This window comes from Populus euphratica, unplaced genomic scaffold (assembly GCF_000495115.2).
Source record: "Populus euphratica unplaced genomic scaffold, PopEup_1.0 scaffold31.1, whole genome shotgun sequence".
NCBI lineage: Eukaryota > Viridiplantae > Streptophyta > Magnoliopsida > Malpighiales > Salicaceae > Populus > Populus euphratica.
The window spans coordinates 981,784-998,014 of record NW_011499850.1 but is presented as its reverse complement, the minus strand read 5'-3'; the positions used below and the strand labels follow the sequence as shown (position 1 = coordinate 998,014).

Here is a 16,231-nt window from a genome sequence, read left to right as displayed (position 1 = left end):
TTAGCATGCTAATACTATTGAATTATTGAAATTATTTTTGAAAATTATTTTTAAAAAAGTTGAATAGTAGATACAATTCAAAATTGACTTGAATTCGTGGAGTGTGTTTGACATAACATGTAATGTGTATTTCACTTGAGAATTTATTAAAAAGTTTTAAATTTATTTTTTATATTAGTTTATTAAAATTTAAAATAAAATATCAAGGTTTTGTGTGATAATTTTTATATTTCAAGCAATCATAGCAAAAAAAAATATTTAGTAAAATTAAAACATAATTGTTTTTCAAGGGCTATTGCATTTCACAATTAAAATTAAACAACTTTTAAATGTTTTTCTTTTTTATTGTTTATTTTTTTAGTTGAATAATATTTTTTTTAAAAAAAAACAATACAATAAATTATAAATTCACTCGTATTATTCATATTGATGTGAATATTAATTTTTATTTTAAAAAATTAGTTTAGAATGAATTAAATTTACTCATATTATCACATGAATAATATTTTTTTCAAAAAACTAAAGTATAGTGAATTATTGTAATCTTAATTTTATTTATAATAATATTTTATTTAATTTTATTGCACACTTAAAAAATCATGAAAACTGTAGTCATTGTAGAATGAATTTTATATATAAGAAAATTATAAATGGTTTAATGAAATAATAAAAAAATATTTGATATAAAGTATTATTTATTTTATGATGTAATAGTAGTAATTAAATTTACAATATTTAATTTTAAAATCATTAATATTAAAATATATATATATATATATATTATTTATTTTATAATCTTAATTTAAAAAACATTCTTAACCAAATACATTAAATTATTGTTTATTCAAACTCAATTTGAACTATAATTTTAATCAAATATATATAAATATCAAACTAATTTTAATTAAAAATAATTTTTATAAAATAATTTTTTAAATTAAAATTACAAAAATTATTACAATACCAAATATATTTTTGGTATGCCTTTGATACATACATAAAAGGCCCATTTATTTATGCAGTGCCAAAGTATTTTTTTTAAATCGCAATTGCTACTGCAAGCGGGCTCAAAGAAAGATGGCAGTTTAGAAATTCCAAGTATGTTGTAAATTCGGCTTTCAGAGCCCAAGCCTACGAAATGACAGTTTAGCAGAGCAGTATAGACTCAAGCACAGTCCAAAAATTCAAATTTAACGGGTCTCTGCATCTTCTCCTTCATCACAGGAACTTTCTACTTCTATCTCCCTACTTGACTCCCTTTCCATTCCAACATAAGCTTACCCCTTGTTTACCACTACCAAATATCACCAAGCAATGGCTATACTTAAAGCAAATACACAGCAGGTTCCCCCTCTCTTTCTCTCTTCCTCTTTACGCTTGTCTACTGCCTGCCCCCTTTGCTTGTTGGTTATTTTTACTTGTTTTTTGTGTTCATTGTAGGCAAAGCGAGGAAGGTCATCCAAGGTGAAAGGAAATGAAATGGTTTTGGCTTCAACCCAAACAAATACTAAGAAACAAGTGAGAATCTTTACTCCGTGGTCTGTTTTCTTTTCTTATTTTTTAGAAAACGGGTTTTAGAAATATTTTGATTTTGATTCTATATTTGATCAGCTTTTTTTGTTCTGAAATGAAAAAAAAGAAGAGTTTGTTCTAATTCAGTGTCAGATATCCATAGCTTTTTTAAGTGTTAAGAATGGTAAAGATTGATGGATTGACGGGTACCGTGAATTCTTGAACAGGCACTGCATAATGTTTCTGTGAAGTCTGAAAGGTTAGTGAATAAATGCAATGGCTATCTGATATTCTTTTGAGGTGTAAAATCTTGGGTTTTTCATTTCAAATTTGATTAAATTTTGACTTCATTTTATCAAATATAGCAACAAAAGGAAGAGAGGCACAGTTGTTAATGATGGGGTTAAATCTAAAGCCATGATGAGAGCCATAGAGATTCAAGCAAGTCTATCGTCCAAATTCCCTAGCCTGATCAAGTATATGCAGCCCTCACATGTCAGTGGAGGATTTTGGCTGGTAAACCCCAATTTTCCTTCCCTCTTTTTCATATTTTATGAAATTGGTATTTTAGTGAATTGAATGAGTTTATTTATTGAAATAGGGTCTTTGTAAGAAATTCTGTGATGAACATTTGCCAAATGAGGATACAGTAATTGTTTTGGAAGATGGAAATGGAAAAAGTTCCCAAACAAAATATCTTGCACACAAGTCAGGCCTTAGTGGTGGATGGAGAGGGTTCTCCATTGATCACAACTTAGTGGAGGGAGATGTGTTGGTTTTTCATTTAGTCAAGCCGACGAAATTCAAGGTAATTATATGAACTGTCTTCTTAAGTGTACTGTTGTTGTGGTTGCTTAAGTGCAATTCTTGCTCTGTTGCAGCTATCAAATAAATAGAATGAGTAAAACTTGCGTGAAGAAGTTCTAGAGTTGTTGATTGTGATATGTTCATGAATGTTACTTTGCATCTAGATCAACATCATTCTCAACAAGTCCAAAAAAGCCAATTCCAGTTTTTTCATCGGTCCTGGTAGAGACCAAAGATCTTGAGCAATTTGTGGCAGAACAACTCAAAAGATAAAAGAAGCATGTTAATTTCTTCATGCTCATTCCAAGTTCGACGTACCATTTGTTCAAATAAGAATCCTCTTCATTACATGATTTCTTCTTCATATAGATAGATATAGGATCTATGAGGCAATTATTTAGAGATACATTTTGTGCAACAACCCTTATTATCTGATAGAAAAGGATCCCATGATCCTAAACCGAGCTTACATGTGATTGAAAATCCCAAATTTGAAGCTATCATTATTTTATGTATTGGTATTTTCTAATTTTATTGATGTTTGCATTGTTATAAGGTCTACGTTGTGAAAGCAAATAGTGCAGACGAAGTGGATGGTGCTCTTGCCTTTCTGAAATTTGATTCTTGTATTAAGCAAATGAATCCTTGTAAGTCGTTTCTCTATTCAGAAGATTTATGCTCCCTTGTCAAGCTACAGATGGCCCAAATAATTAAAAATATAATAACTTCATTATTTACGGTCATTGTAACAGATCGTGCAGAGGCAGAAATGGAATATCAGGATTTGGAACACCTCTATCTAACCAATCCTGAAGAGAATAACACGATGCACGGTATTTCTAACATTAGATTTATATCAGATCATTCTGAAAATGAAAGTGGGGATTTTGGCTTTGAAATCACAGATGGAATCAGAATGTCAGAAACTGTGGTTGATTTTAAGGAAGTGAGAAGTTTTGAGGATTTCGACATCCTCGTAAATGGTTTGGTTATAAACTGTGAGCTCTCCAAACACCTCCAAATGAAGTATTATGAGCTTTGCTGCAGTCAAAAATGTTTCCTCCATGAAAATTTTATCGAGGGTCTTAACTGCAAACTAATTGCCGGAATAATTTCCGAGACTATCAACATTGCAGATGCAATTAGAGCTTCCAAGGTCAGTACCTCCTACGATAATTTCACAACGTGGGAGAAGACTCTCAAAGCCTTTCTGGGGTTAGGAATGAAGGTTGATTTCTTGCTTGCTAGGTTGGAACAACTCATCAACTTATCTGCTAAATCAGAGAGGCACAAGAAAGCTAGACTTGAGAAAGATAATGCCGAAGATGAGATGAGAATTCTTGAGGCAAAGATTTCGGGAGTTGAAGAAACAATGAATCGACTAGATGTTGTGGTTGAAACATTGGGGGTGAATGCTAAGAATATTGAGCTTAGGTTCCAAGAACTGGCTAAAGCTCCATGGTGACACTGAGAAGACATGTCACATGGTTTTTGTTGGGAAACAAGAGCTTTATGCTTCTAGAGATGTATGATAGCCATGGCTAAAATTAACCTTTTTGTTAGTTATGGTTCAGATGGCTCTTGCCGCAACGTTAGCTGATAGCTTTTTGAGCAGTCCACAGCAGTTGTAACTTGTATGGTCACCAGGCATTCAGGATTTTGTTTCTGCTCGTGTCCCCATGGGCCGTGACTGTGGTGTAGCTCTTGGAGGAGAGAGAAAAAATTGTTTGGACAGATAAATAGCTTGACCCCACGTATAATTATTATTGCTTTTTTATTTTAAAAGTAAAAACATATTAAGATATATATTTTAAAATCATTTTTTTAGATCACAGCTAAAATTATTATTATTTTTTTAAATGACAATAGTAAAAACTACCATAATACTAGATATACCCTTCATATATTTATATAAAAAAATCACATTCATTGGAATTTATTTTTCCAAGTTATCTTTACAATTATCCAAAATGTAGGAAATGTAGGAAAATAATGTAAAAATAACCTTTTTATTATATAATTATTAAATTCACTTGCCGCTCTCATGAGTTGACTCATGAAATTTGGGATATAAAACTTGAATGAGGTGGATTTTTTAGTTAAATCAAATAAAATATTAATCTAATAAAATTTAATTATTTTCATTAAGTTTTTTAATTATTTGATTGATATAATTAAATTTAGCAAGTAAACAAAAAAAGAAACTGCAGAATTCTAATATAAATGATCTATCTAATAACTTGTAGGTTGACTCAATGATCTAAAAATTCAAGCATGTTATTAAAGTCTGGATTAAATTAATTCATGAAATCTAGGTTTTAAAAATAAATTGTACCTAGATTTCTAGTTAAATCATATAAAATATTAATTTAATAAAATTTAATTGACTTAATAAATTCAACACACATAGAAAAAAATCATTTTAATATGAATAATTAATTCAGCTTAGTTTTTAAATCAACAGGATAACTAATATTTTATGATCAATTACCCGAAAAGGAAAGTTAATTGAGATTGACGCGCGGAATGTTCCAAGTATATTCCTGATAGTTGGAAAAAAGCAAAAAATGTCCATCATTATGGGCTGAAATCTGGGCTCTTGAATCTAGACCCACAATCCCATCATGGGCTTATATACATAATAAGAAGCAAAATTTAACTCAACCACAAACTACATAATAAGAAGCAAAATTTAACTCAACAATAACAAACAAACACATTAATTAATTAATATATTTGGCACTGCCACCTCACCCAAACATCAACACAGCACAACCAGCCAACTCTACCTTTCTAGCATATTCATTCTCTCTACCTTTTTATATTTTAGCCCTTCTTGTTTCACCTTCTCCACTCCTACCCCTACAGTTCAAAACTTACAAAAAAACCTCAATAATTTCAAAAACATCTTAATTATGTCCTATTCCACTACTAAAATACTAATAAACCCCCACTTTTTAAAAAACATTTATCTAGCTTTTCTCATTCTTATTTAACTATTTCCTCTCAAGTCTTAATATGTATTAGTGACTAGTTGTTGATATTAAAAAAAAGAAGAGCAATGATAACAACAAAGAGGAGAAATCAGTTTTTATTGTCTCTTGCATGATTTTAAATAAGTTCAATTTCAAGGCCATGTTTGTCTTTCTAGTTGGAGATGTTTTTGTTACGATGACAATTTTAATTTTTTTCTATTATAAAAAACATTTATGGAGTTAATCTTAAATTGTGATAAAACCTTAAATTAAAAAAAACATAAATTTATATATTTTTTAAATTTGTTTTTCTTTTTTATAAATTACTACTGCAAAAACCATCACAATTCCAAACATATTAAATATTTACTAAAAATCAAATTCATGAAATTTCAATATAAACACATAAATCATTAACAAGTGATTATAAATCATTGATATATGTTATAAAATATTAGCATCTATACTCAAATAAATAGTATAAAAAAAAAGTAAAAAAACCAACTTAAATTTCATAAAAAAACTGGCTTTTAATGATTTTGATTGGCATTGGATTTTTTAAGAATAAAGGGCTAGAAGTGTAACATTATGAAATCTATAGGGACTAATATAAAGTCTACCTTTCCTGTCGAAACACATAACTATGGCAATAAATAATATCAAACAAAAAAATCCAAAATAAAAAATAAAAAATAAGTGTTCTTTCCTTCTTCGTTTGCCATCACCAGTCACCCTCCGATCACTCTCTCTCTTCATCGTCCTCCGTTTTTCGGTTAATCAGAAAAAGATAATATCGGAAAATTCCGATATTAGCTTCTGACGAATGAACGAATGATTCTCTCAATCTGACGGCTGTGATCGAGTTAACACTGCAAATCATGTGGTCTTCCTTTTGGAGATCCAGAGATCGTTTCTCCTTAGATGAACTCAGGTCTCTCTCTCTCTTAGTTCTCACTAATTTCTCTTTTTATTGTACTAATTACTTTCAATTTCGCGCGATTGTTTTTTATTGTACTGTGTTTAACAGTCAATTCGCTTTTGATTTTTCAAGGAATTTACACTCTTAGTCAATTGCGTCTATTTTTGTTTTTTGTTTTCAAATTATTAGTAAAACACGTCACTTTCTACTATTTAATTCGACAATCTTTTGAACGAAATTTTAATTTTAATTTTTGTTTACTTTGTTTGCAGATATTTAATTGATCAGCTGCAAAAAGTTCAAATTGTAAATAATGTTAATAAGGTAAGTAATTAATTCTTAATTAAAAATCAATGTAGTTTTTTTTTTTGTAATTTTACACTCATTGAACCGAATTTTGTTGTTGTTGTTGTTGATGATAATTATGATGATGATGTTAAAGGACTTTGTAATAGAGGCGTTGAGATCGATATCGGAGTTAATAACGTACGGAGACCAGCATGATTCAAACTATTTTGAGTAAGACTGATAAAAAAATTGTATGAATTTTTGTTTCCATAGGTTAGGTTTCTGTTATTTTTTCATGAATTTTGAGTGTTATTCTTTGTGCTTTGTAGGTTTTTTATGGAAAGGCAAGTAATGGGAGAGTTTGTGAGGATACTAAAGGTTAGCAGAACTGTTTCAGTTTCACGCCAGTTGCTGCAAACGATGAGCATCATGATTCAGAATTTAAAATCTGAGCACGCAATATGTGAGTTTGGTTGTTGAAGTGTTGAATTTTGTTCGTTTTGGAGGATGTTGGATATGTTTAACAAGTTGTTTTTGTTTTTGCAGATTATATGTTCAGTAATGAGCATATTAATTTTTTGATAACTTATGCATTTGATTTTAAGAATGAGGAGTTGTTGTCTTACTACATTTCTTTCTTGAGGTGTGTGTTTTGTTTTTGAAGTTGTTTTGGTGGTAATTGACTGTTATGTTGGTAATTTGTATTGAGTATGATCTTCTAACAACATGTTTTGCGGTTTGCGAAGAGCAATAAGTGTGAAGCTTGACAAGAACACAATTTCTTTGTTCGTGAAGACGCAAAATGTAGGTTTTTCTGTTTTTTCTGCTTTGTTTTTATTGCATGATCCCATTGTTTTCATATTGTGTATTTTAAATGTTGCCTGTGCCTGAAGGTTCAACGAATATTGAAATTGATAATAAATAAAGATAATGTTGAGATTTGATGTTGAGTATGTATTTGATGAGGGAAATCCCGTAGCATGTTTCTGCACGTATAGATGTGGACAATTGCATACCCGTGCAGTCTACCATATCATTGACACTTTCAACAGTCCACTTGAACAGCACTATATAGTGCTTTTGAGTATTATATGTTGATGAGAACTACTGAAACTGAAATCCTAAGGCACCTGGCTGATTGTAAGTAGTTCAAGCTGACAAGCAATGCATGGCTTTCTGCCTAAACAACAGCAGAGCCTCAATCCCCAACTAGTTGGGGTTGTTGTTTGCTGGCCTAAACATTGCATCAATTTCAGTTATATTATTTTCATGCTCTTATTCATGTTTTTCTTAATTTCTACTTGGCTATATCTGTAATCAAGCCATTTCTGTGCATGGTATAGCTTATTGATGTTTTCCTCTACTACTTTGTGCATGTAGGAAGAAGTTGTTTCATTTCCGTTGTATGTTGAGGCTATACAGTTTGCTTTCCATGAAGAAAATATGATCCGTACTGCAGTCCGTGCTCTGACACTCAATGTCTATCATGGTGAGTAGGTGTTATTCTATTCCTGCTCCTTTTGCGCCAACTGTTTTTCTTTCAATGGTATATTGTAAACTGAACAAGTTTTCTTCTATTTCCTCTTGGTTTTCAGTTGGAGATGAATCTGTGAATAGATTTGTTGTGAAGGCCCCTCATGCTGATTATTTTTCAAACTTGCTTACTTATTTCCGGAAGCATTGCATCGATCTAAATGGATTGGTCTCTGAAACTCTAAAGTAAGAGTAGGATAGTTAAAACTTTACATCACAGCGAGTTGAAAGTACTTATTCCTAAATATTGTTGTTTGGTTGCCGAGGCAGAAACCCAGACTCAGATGCAACCACTGCGATTCTTGCTGCTGTGGATGAAATAGAAGATGATCTCTACTATATTAGTGATGTTATTTCTGCAGGGATTCCTGATGTTGGGAGATTAATAACGGACAGAATTATGCAACTTTTGATTCTTCCTTTGCTTCTTCCATCTTTGCAGTTGGATGCTGCTAATGTATGAACTTGCTATTGTTTCATGCTTTTATTCATTCTTTAATTTTTCCCTTTGAGCTTAAGGGCTTTTAACAGTCTGCTGATGCACTTTTTGAATTTGGAATACAAATTGTTCTTACTTAACCTCTGATAGCTTGTGAATTCAGGATATTCAGATTGGCGCTATCACTTCTCTATATTTGCTCTGTTGCATCCTACGCATAGTTAAAATCAAAGATTTGGCAAATACTATTGCTGCTGCTCTTTTCTGTTCACCGGAGGCATTCATTGCAGATTCTGAAACTAAACTCAATGGTTATGTGCCTGATCATGTGCATGAAATCCAGCAGCCAGAAAATGAGAATGTGATTGAGGTGAATGGATGCTCAAAACAGATCATGCAGAGCTTGTCTAGTTCTTCCCAAGTTCGTACTGAAGATATTATCTCAAAAGGTGTTTCTCATTTAACTTTGAGGTAAAGATTAATAAATTCTGAAGTACTAAGTCTCCTTTTATTTTCGATCTCCTCCCTCACTGTCCAATTTTAGTCTACTCTTTGTTGTTTGCTTTATAAAATGAAAAGAATGTTTTCTTTCTCTGCCCAACTGAATATCTAACTGAGCACTGGCTGCCTTCTAAATGCTGCTGCTTGACTTGAACTGCAGTTTCTGATTCACTAGCTTTCTGATTTTTCAGCCTTTGTTTGCTATCTCTTCCAATTTTATCTCGATCTGTGTAATACTTGCAGGGATGCTTTGCTCTCATATATTACAGTTGGAGATGATCTTCAAGTTCTGGGTTCTTTGAGCATGCTGGCTACGTTGTTGCAAACAAAAGGTTTTCTTTTGGGAATTATTCAGCTTCAGTTTCTACTGATTTCTATTGCTGTTATCTTATTGGATATCTCTTTTAGTAGAATTAGATGAAATAATGCTAGATGCTCTTGGAATCCTCCCCCAGCGCAAGCAACACAAGAAACTCTTACTGGTAAGATATGAATATATTTTTTTCCCTGTGATACCTGTGTTGGGATACTTTCTTATTTGTTCATTTTTCCCACTTCATGTGTGGTAAACAATATGCATCTCATATTTCTTTCTACTAAATTGTGAATTCGAATTGTGTTTATTAGCTAGATATTGTCAACAACTTTCAGTGATTAACTGTTAGCAGCTCTAAGATAGCTGTGTATTTGCCAATATAGCATGGATTTTAATTGTATCTAATACTTGGGCTTCAAAATCCTGTTATTTCTAATCTAAACTAATATTTGGTGAAACTTGTTGCGTGTTGATTGGTTAAGGAAATGTAAATTAATCAGCTTGTCCTCCTCTCTGCAGCAAGCATTGGTTGGCGAGGACTCACGGGAAGATCAACTTTTTTCATTAGGAAGCAGCTCTATAAGAGATGGATTTAATTGTGAGCTTGATGGCTATCTACAAACTCTAAAGGTAATGATTCCTTCCCCTTCTCTCCCTCAAGAAATATTAGCAATGGATTACAGTTTATAATTAGGATTTAATAATTTGATTGCTTATAAGATTAAAATTCAAAATTGATTTAGTTGCAGGGCAGAGAATTACTTTAGCATCTGTTTGAATTGATGCGGCTAGTATTTTGTTTTTTTTCTGTTGTACCCTGCTTGTCAGAATATTTTGTTTTCGTTTTTGAGGAGAAACTAGGGTTTTACTGCACAGAATAGATGTAGTTTTATTCAACAAATCCGGTTAATCATCATCAAACTTAGACATACAATGCCCCTCTTCTCTGAGGAATCAAACTGTTTCACTACTGATATGTCCATGCTCATCAATTATTCTTTTTTAAAAGTAATTATGATCAAGAATTTCCTTTATTGTGATGTGCTTACACTTGTTACACGAAGTTTTTATCCTGTTCTGATATTGCTTGTTACTTCCTATCTTATTTTGAGGAAGCAAAACACTTTTATTTCCACATGATGATTGTTTTCTTATTCCTTTAAATAATATATAACAGGATCAGTATGGAGTAGCATGCTCTTCTCTGGAGGTGGGAACAACCCCCTCTGCACATAGATTTCAGGTACATTTTTCTTTTTGAGTCAAATGTGAGCTCTTTGAATGCATTTGTGGCCTATCGATCTGAATATGTTCTGGGATAGAAATTTCATTTTTATTGGCCTGCACTTTAGTTGACAGCAGGAGCTTCAGGTATATAATCCTTGTGATATGCATTGTCTTCTAGATTGCTGCAGCCCGAGGCAGCAAGAAAAATCAGGAAATAAATATAATTTTTTTACCTTTTTCTATAAAAAATTATGATGTGAGAAATTATGTCCCAAAACCTTCTATCGTTAAAACATGGACCTTGCTACAAGTTGATTGTTGCAAGTTGAAGTTCCTCTTACATAGCAGACAGGAATTATGCTTGCTTATCGTACTTTGCTGAACATTCTTTACTAAATTGAAAATTGACATGGTTCAACCTCCATTCCCTTTAAAATGTTAATGAGCTCCTCTTTTGGGAAAATATCCTATAAGTACTTGATGCTTGATTGGTCATGTAATGTGTTGTGCAGGTACTCCACACATTGGTTAGTCTTTTTTGCCGTACAAATATATCTCCGGAGACATTGTGGGATGGTGGATGGCTTTTTCATCAGCTACTTCCTTATAGTGAGGCAGAATTCAATAGCCAGCATCTTAAATTACTGAAAGTAAGTAATACTCACCAATAAATTTTGTGAATTGTGTCCATATATGATGGCCAGTTATAAAAGTGCAACATAATGGGATGTTAGGTATTTGTCACAATGCAGCCACTGTTTGAAATTGTGATTTTATGCCACTGAGTTTCATGATGCATGTCTTACATTCATAGATGCTGTTGTCTCTGTGGATGATCTAGTAATATCATTATTTTGTAATGATTCAGTAGACTTCTCATACACAGGATTCTTATAAGAATTGCACATGTGCTCTTCTTGAGGAGACCAGAGGTACATGGCCTGATCTACTTGTGTCCATCTTATGTGATGAATGGAAAAGGTGCAAAAGAGGTATTTGGTAGAACTCTGAATGTTATAAATAACTTTTTAAGTAAGTGGTTGACTTGTGTATTTGACCAATTAAATTTGTGCTTTAGCAATGGAAGCTTCGTCTCCTCCGAAAGAGCCAAAGTGCATACTCTTTCCAGTAGAGAAGCCCTCTGCTGATGGTAATGCTATTGTGCATTAGATGTGTTTCTGGATATTCTTCTTCCATTCGTTACAGGGTTGGGAGTTTGTTCACTAATATTCACTCAGTGTTTCTATTTGACTAGTAGATGTTCTTCCCAGTGAATCATCAATTATTGCTGGTGAAAAAATGTGCAAGGTGGTGAAGGTTTGCTTTTGCTTTCTTTCTCGCTCAGCTATTTTTTTCTTCCAAATTGATAAAGTTTGAGAATGATGTAGATCTGGTGTATGCTGATATTATAGAGTCAATGACCTTAAAGATACTCTGTATGCACACACACACATGCATGACTTTGGCCTGCTGTTTGAGTTTGTATTATGAGAATTATTGAGAATAAATAGCCTACATAATTTGGCAATTAGATATCGTGTAGGAATTCTGCTGTGTTTCATTCTGTACAGTTACAGTTTCTATTTTCTTATTTTTATTTCCATTTCAGGTGTTTGTGCTTCTTCATCAACTTCACATTTTCTCCCTAGGTAGAGCTTTACCTGACCAGCCTCCTACTTGTCTTCCAAGTGATATCCCTGAAAATTCCCGTGCAAGAACTGCTGGCCTGGATGCTTCAGGTCCAAAACTAGGCGCCGAGTTGAGACTAGGTCAGTTTTCCATCTGGTATTTGATATGGTTAATTGATGATGATAATAACAATGACGACAATGACGGTGATGGTATATAATATGATGATGGTGTGTACTTGTGTGCGTGTGTGAGCATGCGTGTGTTGTGTTGCTTGGAGCACTATTTGCCTTGATAACTGATGATTTCGCCTATATGACCTATTGCTTCCAACTTCTGAAGTATGGCTTTATTTGATTATAAATTTGTTGCGAGAGTCAGGTGATTAAAATATTTCTTGGTTAAATCTCCCTGGTCACTGCCATATGCAGTTGATGCCGTGCCTTGTAGGATTGCATTTGAGAGGGGTAAAGAACGCCATTTTTGCTTTTTAGCAATCTCTGTGGGCACATCTGGGTGGATCCTACTTGCAGAAGAATTGCCCTTGAAGAAGCATTATGGAATCATCCGTATTGTCGCTCCTCTGGCAGGTTCCAATGTATGTCTGGGTTTTTTTGTGCCTTCTCTTTCTTAATATGCATGTAGCTCATTTTTCAGTGAGCATGCACTGCTCGATAATATGACCAGAGATTTCTAATATTTTACTGTTCATGTCTTCTATTTTGGGCCTTGGCAGAATGATTCTAATCTTACACTTATCTTTATTTGTGTCATCAGCCTACAATTGATGAGAAGCATTCAAGATGGTTACACTTGCGGATCCGTCCATCTACTTTGCCTGTTTTGGATCCTGCTAGATCCATTACTCATGGGAAGGCTAAGACAAAAGCCCTGGTTGATGGGAGATGGACCTTGGCATTCAGGGATGATGAATCTTGCAAGTCTGCATTGTCTATGATTATTGAAGAGTTTGATCTGCAAAGCAGTGAAGTGAAGAGAAGACTAAAATCATTGCTCAACATTGAAGGAGGTATAGATGTTCCAGACACTTTACATCCTTCTGAGGCGTCCGCATCAACTCAAACACCTTCCAATTCATCGTAAGTTCCTACTTGATTTGAGTTCTCAGTAATAGTATGCTTTGGGTGGGAACTTATTACGCTGTCTCACCCTAACAAAAATGTTTATATGGAAACAGTAGATATGCCCAGCAACGTAGATTAACACCCCAATTAAGTCATTCTTTGTATACGAGCTTCCTTCGCCTTGATTTGATGAATTTAGTGGCCTTTTTCTAACATTCTTTAGCCTCTAACCCTAGGCTTCTCTATTTTTTTTTTTTTTTTTTCTGAATTTTGTATCGTGTAACATTAGTGTATATCTGAGGCAATTTTATACTAAAAGCTTTTGTTTATTGATATTCAGAGTGCATGTTACAGCTTTATTAAATTCCATAATGTTTGCTAACCTAAAGTTTCCTTCATTCTTGGATGTTAACCCTAACCCTCCTCTAAAATCAGCATAGATATTGATATGCTAATTTTACAAAAACTTTTCCTCGAATGACCTCACGAAGAATCTAATGAGTGGGTCCTACTGGTATATCCTACAAAATGGTGATTTTGGCAAGAACCTCAGTAAATTTAGCATTATGCTGAAAAGTTAGGATTTCAAGTGTTCCATTGAAGAAAATGATGAAGCTACACGGAGAATCCTTCGCACGATTGAGGTTGCTGCTACTGTCAGAAGTGCTCCAGATCAGTAAATGAGCCCCGGAGATGGTTTTCCACATAATTAGAAGGGTCTTGAGGGAAATAGACTTCTTTAGCATAAACATCATGTGTTCAAGGCATGCCAACAATGTAACTTTAAAAATTCATGCATTTGCGCTCCCCGTTGGCCCTTATTTATTTTGACTGTTCATTGTGTTATAAGCATTTCTGCCTTCGTTAGCAGATGCCATTTGTCCAGTTAAAGCTGTTTGGTATCTCGGATTCTTGAACATCTAGAATGTAGGATTCTCGGAAAGTGATGTCCCAGAAACACTGTTGTTAAACCTGGTTCCTTCTATTTAGTTGATAACTACTCGAGCCTGATCGTGGTTGGGTTTTAAATTGAATAAAAAAATGTTGACCAGATAAAAAGACAAAACTTAGTTGATTTAGTAATTTGATTGACTTACTTAATCTGGTGTAAACTTAATCATGTCAAGGAATTAAAAAAAAAAAAACTAATTATGTCAATACCAAGGAATTAAGAAAAAAAACTATGTTGATTTGATGTACAGTGATATAAATATTTTATCAGGCTAGTTCTCTCTTAGGGAGAGTTCTAATAACAATGCTAAAAAAAATATAACTCTAATTTCACTAGGGAAAGCAACTCCTAGCTTTTTAGGAATCTTATGTTATACCTTTTTTTTTCCATTAACAATTTAAAAAAAAAATAAAAAAGATGTTGGAAAGTATAATAAAAATTTATTTTTAAAGGTTTGAAAGCATCCTCTCTCCACAGCCTCGTCGGAGGGACGGGGCTTAAGCCATCTGGCACCGGAGGACAGTATGTTTTCCAGTCGTTCGCAGGTGGCGGTGAAAACTCCTAAATGGCCTCATAATTAATACATAACAGAAGAAATACTAGAGCACGAGCACAACTTCCTGTATCCATAGGCGTACTTTTTTTTATTATTATTATTATAATGGAGGTGGGCAAGCAATACAAAGGCATCACCAATCAAGCCTCATGAAGAACCGTAGTGGAGGATGTTAAGAATCGATAGCATGTTTAAAAGCAATAGCGAAGAGAAAACCATCCATCATTATCCTACAACAAACCCCATCTTTTCTTCTTTAATTAACATCATAGGACACTCGATAGCTTTTCTAAAGCTGTGCTTATCTGAATTAAGTTGTACAATGATTAAAAAAAAAAGAGTATATAGAGATGAAATAATTGTGTGTTCTACCACAGGAAGACAGTCCCCACTCCCGCCGTTTGATGCAATCATATCTTTGCTTATTATTATTAGTCCTTTAGGTCAAATAATGAGGCTACTTAGTTTATGAAAACTGAGTTTCTTAAGCAAATAGTGTAGTAATTGGCTTCTAGTGGGGAAGGAGGTTTGTTCTTGTCAGGCTCTAAAACCTGGTTCGATCTGGTTTAAGGGATTGGGTTGATTCTAGATCCGACTGATAGGATTTATACTAGTTTAAATTAAAAAAGTTAAAGATAGAAATCAATTCAATTAAAAATCCGTGTTAATTTGTGACTTAATCAACTAAGTAAAAAAAAATCAGTTAATTTTTTATCAAAACATCATTTTAATTATTATTTTTTAAAAAATTTTGAGTTAATTCTTTGACTAGTAGCCTATATCTGCCTTGAAATTAAGCATCAAATTGTGTTTTAAAACTATGTAGTTTTTATTTTTATTTTTTATGAGGCCAGCTTGTATAAATGAAATATTTGATAGAATGAAATTTAGTCAAAAGAGCAGATGAATGGGAAATAAAAATAATTAGGATAACATTTTTTAATTAAGAAACTTTCTTAAGAAACCTTTTCAAGTGAGTGAGTGAGTTCCACATCTTCTATGCTAAAAACCTTCCACTTTGTGCATAAAATCTTATACAATTCGGTGATATGTTTTTTAAGTTAATTGTATAGGTTCTTAAGGTGTCAATTTTCTCATCATTGCATAGGCAACATGGTCACTCCTTTCCCTTTCTTTTTCCTTCATTATCATCTCATTATTATGATTAATTAAGTTTGTGATGAGGAATGAATCATTGCGTGGTGTTTTATATGGAGCAATAATTGAAGGATGCTGAGAATACAATTCAAGTTGAACGGTTCGGTTGCATGATAGGCTTATCTTGAAGGAATTAATTAAGTGCTTAATTTGGCCCAGTGCATTCTCCTTGAAAAAAATAACTAGAGGGTAGGATTCAGGCTGGAATTGTGCCTTCACTAGCTAGGAGACTTGGAATGTCAAATTAACGATCTTGAAAGAAGCTTTAGGCAAGTGCAATGGTGACCTAAGCACTTGTTCAAAGATTTCTTATTGGAGGAATGCCGCTCTTTGC

At 33.1% G+C, this 16,231-nt stretch overlaps 2 protein-coding genes across 11 annotated transcripts; both read left to right on the top strand.

Moving 5' to 3' along the window:
• The first annotated feature begins 1,166 nt into the window (after positions 1-1,166).
• LOC105120950 (B3 domain-containing protein Os01g0234100-like) lies at positions 1,167-4,048 on the top strand. 2 transcript variants are annotated; one of them, XM_011019394.1, is made up of 8 exons: positions 1,167-1,344; positions 1,441-1,518; positions 1,740-1,771; positions 1,878-2,028; positions 2,114-2,320; positions 2,876-2,966; positions 3,072-3,317; positions 3,456-4,048. In XM_011019394.1, the coding sequence occupies exons 1-8, from the start codon at positions 1,315-1,317 to the stop codon at positions 3,782-3,784; spliced, it is 1,164 nt and encodes a 387-aa protein (XP_011017696.1). In that variant the 5' UTR covers positions 1,167-1,314; the 3' UTR covers positions 3,785-4,048. The 2 variants fall into 2 exon arrangements, with proteins under 2 accessions (XP_011017696.1, XP_011017695.1); XM_011019393.1 differs by having other exon boundaries at positions 1,169-1,344; positions 3,072-4,048.
• Positions 4,049-5,961: 1,913 nt separating this feature from the next.
• Positions 5,962-13,566, top strand: LOC105120949 (uncharacterized). Of its 9 annotated transcripts, none has more exons than XR_841452.1 (21): positions 5,962-6,225; positions 6,486-6,537; positions 6,656-6,732; positions 6,831-6,964; positions 7,048-7,144; positions 7,248-7,305; positions 7,882-7,990; positions 8,097-8,220; positions 8,305-8,491; positions 8,637-8,944; positions 9,218-9,306; positions 9,383-9,456; positions 9,810-9,920; positions 10,468-10,533; positions 11,030-11,167; positions 11,389-11,509; positions 11,596-11,667; positions 11,773-11,834; positions 12,127-12,286; positions 12,597-12,744; positions 12,924-13,187. XR_841452.1 is itself a non-coding variant. In XM_011019390.1 (21 exons), exons 1-21 carry the CDS (start codon positions 6,173-6,175, stop codon positions 13,248-13,250), a joined length of 2,568 nt encoding a protein of 855 aa, XP_011017692.1. In that variant the 5' UTR covers positions 5,962-6,172; the 3' UTR covers positions 13,251-13,566. The 9 variants fall into 9 exon arrangements, 8 of the variants coding, with proteins under 8 accessions (XP_011017692.1, XP_011017694.1, XP_011017689.1 ...); XM_011019390.1 differs by having other exon boundaries at positions 9,386-9,456; positions 11,404-11,509; positions 12,578-12,744; positions 12,924-13,566; XM_011019392.1 differs by having other exon boundaries at positions 9,386-9,456; positions 11,776-11,834; positions 12,578-12,744; positions 12,924-13,566.
• Positions 13,567-16,231: the final 2,665 nt, after the last annotated feature.